This window comes from Pundamilia nyererei, unplaced genomic scaffold (assembly GCF_000239375.1).
Source record: "Pundamilia nyererei isolate P.nyererei 1_Seehausen unplaced genomic scaffold, PunNye1.0 scaffold00016, whole genome shotgun sequence".
NCBI classification, from domain to species: Eukaryota; Metazoa; Chordata; class Actinopteri; order Cichliformes; family Cichlidae; genus Pundamilia; species Pundamilia nyererei.
The window spans coordinates 2,870,974-2,877,005 of NW_005187417.1; the positions used below are offsets into that span (position 1 = coordinate 2,870,974).

The following is a 6,032-nucleotide window of genomic DNA, read 5'->3' on the forward strand; positions in this document are numbered from 1 at the left end:
AGTGCCGGTGTCCATTTTCAGAACTTTTTCTTGATAAATAACAAAAACTCTAATCTAGATGAATAAAGTTGCCCTTCTATACATCAGTTAAGAGTGCATCCAATAAAGGAGGATCTATTTAAATTGCTTCATTTGGTACTTCCTCTGCAAGCCGCTTTGGAACCCACCTGCACCTTGAACTCCTCCTCTAATTGATGTTTCTTTCCACATATGCACATATGTACCTGCAAATATAAGGGACTGAAGATGAGGGGGAAAAACACCTTTTGTTGCCTAAACCAGCTGTGACTGAAATAAACTTTCTCACACTAAGCTGATAAAAATGTTCAAAACTCCTGCCTGCCTTATATTTGGAAGTGGCTCTTCCTTAAAAAACAACAAACCACATATTGTAGTTGAGCAAATGATCACAAATGGTTCTTTTTTTGTTTGTTTGTTTGTTTCAGGTTCGTGCTCAGACTCGAACTGACTCCACACGGAGCTACGAGTCACACTCCAGCAGCACCATTAGCAGCGACGCAGTGGGCGGAAACAAGCCGCCTCCCCCTCCCGTGAAGCCTGTGAAGCCCACTATCGCCCGCCAACCAGTGAACCAGTCGTCAGAAGATCAGAGTCCGGGGAAAGACGACGAAGCGGAGGACCCCGCCAACAAATCCTTCCTGGGCAAGGTTAGACTCATTTATTGATTTAAATGAATTAATTATTTTTTATTTTATTCTTATACCAACAAGGCAGCTATCTGGGGCAAAAAGTCAGACTTTTTTATCTTTCTTTCTTCCCTTGCTTTAGAAGATTTCACTCTGGTATTATATCAAACTTATTCCCTTCTCCTCCTTTTGTTTTTTTTGTTTTTTTACTTTCTCTGCATCTAATGTGAAATAGAAAATGGGTGACCAGGTAACTACAAATTTACCAACACATGTTTCCAACCCTCCCTTCAAATCCACAACAGCTCGTCATGCATCACAAATGTTCCCATTAATAAATCTCATTATGTATTTGCGTATTTACAGACACTCTTGTCTGTAAATGTTTCATCTGACAATCACTTCCTTGTGAGTTACACCATGTGAGTGGACGTGTGGCATCTATGCTGTTTTGTTTTTGGTTTTTTAAATCAAAAATTGAAGTTTCACTTTTATTTTCTTCCAGATTAAAGCGTTTGAGAAGATGGACCATCTGGCAAGAGCTCAGAGGCTCCTGGAGCTACAGGAGGCAGAAAACGCTCGAGTCAGTAGTGCTGTCTTTCTTCATGGTACAGCTGTAAACTTCAGAGCAGGAACAGACACAGCAGGGAGCTTTCAGTTGACTTTTGGCAGTTGAATCCTGTCAGATTTATAGAAAGCTGCATTTAAAGTTCCTCTTACTTCCCCGTCTGTCCTACAACAATCCTGACATTCCCATATCCAAGTCCAGTGTCTAAAAGCATTTTCTGATGTTCAGTCAGATCCATGAAATGTACATAAAGATGCCTGTGTCCAACATAAATTGGTTTGTGGACTCATTTTGAAGCCTTGAGCATTTTGTCTGTCACCATCTTGCTGTTTTGAAACTTTTTTCTTTCTTTTTTTAATCCACTTAAGTCTTACCTGTGAATCATCACGTGTCTACACTTGGCAAGCTTTGCAAAGAACAAGTTTTTAATTGTACCAATAGGCACTTTGTTCCTGTTTCTTGGGCTGAATTTACAAAAAATCCCAAAGATAAGAGTTTGATAGGAATCAAATAATTTTGCACCAACAAGATGATTCCTAAAAACCTGCCATTGGTCAGGATGAACCAAAAAATAAATGAGAAAACAGCATCTGTCATGTAAAGACATTTTGTTAAGAAATAGGAAAAGAATCCAGCAAAGACCTGAAACAGGACCTAAGAGATGCATCTGATCTTTCAGTTGATCAGCCTACTGTTCACTGAAGTTTCATCAATAATATTCTCAGTGGAAACAGTCACGTACAAGCTCTGTATTTCCTTTGATGTTTGCATGTTTCAACATAATTTTTTTGTAAATTGTAATAGTCAGAATCTACCTTGCCTTGATTTACAAGGCAAGGTAGATTCTGACTATGTATTAATGTATAGATGTATTAATATTATTACAGTACCCCTCACAGTAGTTGAACTTTGGACTGCAGCATCTGTCCTCCTACTATTTACTCTAAAAAAGCAGCACTCCAGATGGGAGGAAGAGACACCTGGTTTAATGTTCACCGGGGTTTAAGAGTGTTATTTTAAGGTAGAACTAAAAATCCTTCAACTAAAGAAAGATACACTTGCAGCCTGTCTGGGTATAGTAGGATATTTTATTTCTGTTCTTTACTTTTTTGTATTAGATCTGACATATCTGGGTCTGTCCTTCTCTTTATGCAGTTGGAAATCGCCCAGAAGCATCCAGATCTCTACGCTGTCCCAGTGAAGCTGCCAAAACCCAACCTCAGCCGTCCTCAGCCAATAGGGTGAGAGCAGAGCCTCATCTCTGACATCATAAAAAATGTTCTATTTTTATAAAGATGCAAGTTTATGACCCGTGGTGTGTGTGTTTGTGTGTGTCCAGTTCAAGCTCCATCCCCGAGCCACAGACTCCCTCCAGGCCGCCGTACTCTGAGTCGAGAGGACACGAGGACGACGAGGACGACTACCGCCGCCAGCTGGCCGACCAGACCAAGAGAGGATATTACAACCCCCAGAAATACAAAGACACTGAGCTGTAAGGCTGGGAAAGCAGGAAGTGACATCATCACCGATCAAAACTCTTCGAACTTCTTGTCGTGTCGTCAGTTTCAGACACTTTTCGCGTCCCTTGTTGTGCAGAAAGCGTGGTGCCCCACGCACACAAACGCACACAGATATCTCTGGTCTACCTTTGCCACTCGCCGTTACAGAAACTGTGCACAGCTGATGTTTCAATGTAAATATTCTGTTGGTGTCTGTGATCTATATTTTATTTTCCCGCCTTTATTCCGGGACTCAGTTTGTGCCTACCGTGTGTCACCATCACACAGTAAAACGCCCAATGTTTGGAAGGATAAGAAGCATAAAAGAAATGTAAACACGTCACTTGAAGCCATTTCAAACAGCTGGAGACGTCACATTTTTATACTCCCTTTTTGAACAGAAGAAAAATTCATGAACTTAAAACACAGCAATGCAAATTAACTATAATGGCGCAATTGTGTCCTAAATTTAAGGTTCATGCTCTGCTGCTTAGGTCCTCTGCAGGTGGGACACAAAAGTATGAATATAGTATGAATACATGAAGTGAAACTTGATGAACAGTCGAGGCCAAAAGTTTGGCAGTGGCACAAATTTTTTTCATTTAGATTATATATGTGATGCGCTTTGAATACTTTTACTGGTAAATTTATGCAAAGAGTGAGTATTTGCAGATCTGCCCATTCTTCATAACATCTGCTGTTTTCTGTGGTTTGCTGGGTATCAGCTTCTGGGCCAAATCCTGATGGATGGTGATCTGTTTCTGTTGACCTTTGAGTCTTGATGGGTTGACATCACTTTTGCCTTGTGACATGGTGAAAATGCACCATGTTATTTTCGCCATGACATGGTACATACAGCAGCAATTGTCACCAAATTGCTGCTGTATGAGCTGTTTGTTGTTTGTTTTTGTTTGTTTTTGTTTTTTTTTTAGTATGGTCAATCCTTACAAAGTGAGTTGACAAACAGGCAGAAGTCAGGATTTGGACCAGGAGTCAATGCCCAGCAACTTCAAACTTCAATAAATTCTGGAGCGGCAAAGTGTGACAAGCACAAAATTTCTGCTACTACCTAAACGTTTGACCATGACTGTAGAAAGATTGTTGTATCACAATATGAAAGTCCCTGGTTTGAGCTTGCTGTCTGGGACCTTCAGGTGGGTGTAGACTCTCTTGGAAAGCTCCGGTTCCAGGGGTTGACTGTTGTCTGGCGCCACCAGTCCAGGGTATACCTGTCTGTCCTCGAGTGATGGATGGAATAGTCTCAAGAAATCATAATAAAAAAGTTTTTCAGGTTTTCATAATTAAACAATAATGTGAAGCAACAGAAATAGCTGTTGATCCCACTGAGTTGCCGAATACCATCAGTGCTGCGCGTGGAGCAGGTGCAAACCTTTTGGACACAATAAAAATGTAACAAATGTAAAATTAAAACCAGCTAAAAACACTGTAAAGATACAACTAATGCCTGTTATTGATACACCGTGCAGTTATTTTACATTGTGATGGTGAATACACGAGGCTGAAACTGAAGCGAGCAAACGCCCAAATCACTGTTACAGTTCTGTGGACTGCACCTCAGCTTTTTCACCAATTTTGTGCGTTTTTGTGAGGCGCCACATGCTTCGGGCACGCTCCTCTGGTGTTAATTGTCCTCTAATCGCACCTCCCCTGCTGAACTACACATTCCAAAGTGGACGCCTGCGTCTGCAGCACGCCGCTGTGTGAGCTGTGCAGTCTGGGAAGCAGCTTATTCTCAAGTGCCTTGCAGCTCTGATTTCAGCTCGGGAGATAAAGGCTTCTACCTAAAAAGCACTTGTTTTGTTTTAACTGCTGTTGTAAACTGAACCAAGCAGAGGTTGGAAAGTATTTTCAGTACAGTTACTGCACACAGTCGAAATACACGAGTAGATTTAAACTGGAAACATCTTTCCTTTGTTCTTTGCTTTTGCTTTAGAAGAGCATTGCAGTCACTGAAGAGATGCGAAGTCAGAAATAGGAGATTCAGATGGATTGCATGAATGCAGCATCTGTATCTCATCATTGCATAATAATTACCAAAAGATTGCGCCCCCCCCCCCCTTTTCTTTTCTTTTCTTTTTTTAATTTAGTACTTTGGCGAATGCAGGGCTCTTGGATAAGATGGGGAAGCTGTGCAGCTGCCTGTTTAGCATTTCTGTGTTAGACCAGCGTGTAAATGACGTCACAGATTTCATTAAAAAGTGTATCACGAGCGAGGCGTTCAGACAACTTGTGATTGAGCTATGTTTCTTTATTAGCTGCTGGCAACCAGAGACAATCACATTTTTATTTTATTTTTTTATTGCTGATGCTTTTTTTTTGTTGAAAATTTTGAATATATATTCATACACTTGATTCAGTTCAGCGTTTGTGCACTACTGTTTGGGGAATGTGGTGACAATCATGTTGGTTTATCAGTCTCTCTTAAATGTTATTTTATGATTTGCTTGTTTTGTTTTGTCTCCTGAGTGTTACACAACAGTCTCTTGGGAAAATCTAATAAATGTTTTTTTTGTTTTGTTTTTTTACACAAAGTCATGTTCAGAGTGTCATGTTCCACCTTTGCTTTTGGGTTGCTTTTGTTTTAGAAATGCTGCTGTGTTGGGCTCATTGTCTTCAGATGTCAGATGGCCTCACATTTGACTCTGATACTTTAGTACAGAGAGGACTCCAAGGTCAGCTCGGGGACTGCAAGGTGCCCAGGCCTGTGGCTGAAAAACGAGCCAAAATCATCCCCCCTCCACCACCATGCTTGACAGTTTGTATGAGGCTATGTTTGGTAATCTGGCTGTGTGCATTATGGATCACTTTGCAAGCCTTCTGGACCAATGATAAGATCAGTTTGTTCAGATGAAGCTTTGCAAACCTGAGGTGTGCTGTCATGTTCTTTTAGAGAGAAGACTACTCTTCCTACTGGCAACCCATCTAAACAAGCCATACTTATTCAGCCTTTTTCTAACTGAACTGTCATGAACACTAAAATTTAATGTGCTAAACGAGGCCCATGGAGTCTCAGAGGAAGCTCTTGGCAGTGCAGTGAGCGCTCACTGACCTTGGGGTGAATCCACTGGCAAGATTGTGACATTGTGTTAAAACACAGCTAATATAGAGGTGGTCACACTTGCTTTTTGTCAGCAGCATGTGACTACTACCTGCCCTCTTTATTCCTATGGAAGCAAGTAAGTGTGTACTTCAGTCAAGTGAAAAAACTGTTCTAAATTTATACTTGAGAAAAGGTCGACTCCACCACTGGTCCAGTTTTAACTACTTTTCAAACAAAAATAAACCAAACGTCACAGA

At 40.9% G+C, this 6,032-nt stretch overlaps 1 protein-coding gene across 5 annotated transcripts in view; it reads left to right on the plus strand.

Annotated features, from left to right (window-relative positions):
• The window catches only part of tjp2a (tight junction protein 2a (zona occludens 2)), a 39,762-nt gene extending 33,785 nt beyond the window's left edge, over positions 1 to 5,977 (plus strand). For 4 of the 5 annotated variants that reach the window (XM_005725560.2, XM_005725562.2, XM_005725564.1 and 1 more), the window contains 5 exons: positions 447 to 668; positions 883 to 897; positions 1,153 to 1,230; positions 2,371 to 2,456; positions 2,555 to 5,977. In XM_005725560.2, coding sequence (XP_005725617.1) covers positions 447 to 668; positions 883 to 897; positions 1,153 to 1,230; positions 2,371 to 2,456; positions 2,555 to 2,711 — 558 coding nt within the window. In that variant the 3' untranslated portion in view covers positions 2,712 to 5,977. The remainder of the gene's footprint in view (positions 1 to 446; positions 669 to 882; positions 898 to 1,152; positions 1,231 to 2,370; positions 2,457 to 2,554) is intronic. The other variant, XM_005725561.2, reaches the window with a different exon arrangement.
• The last annotated feature ends 55 nt before the right edge of the window (positions 5,978 to 6,032 follow it).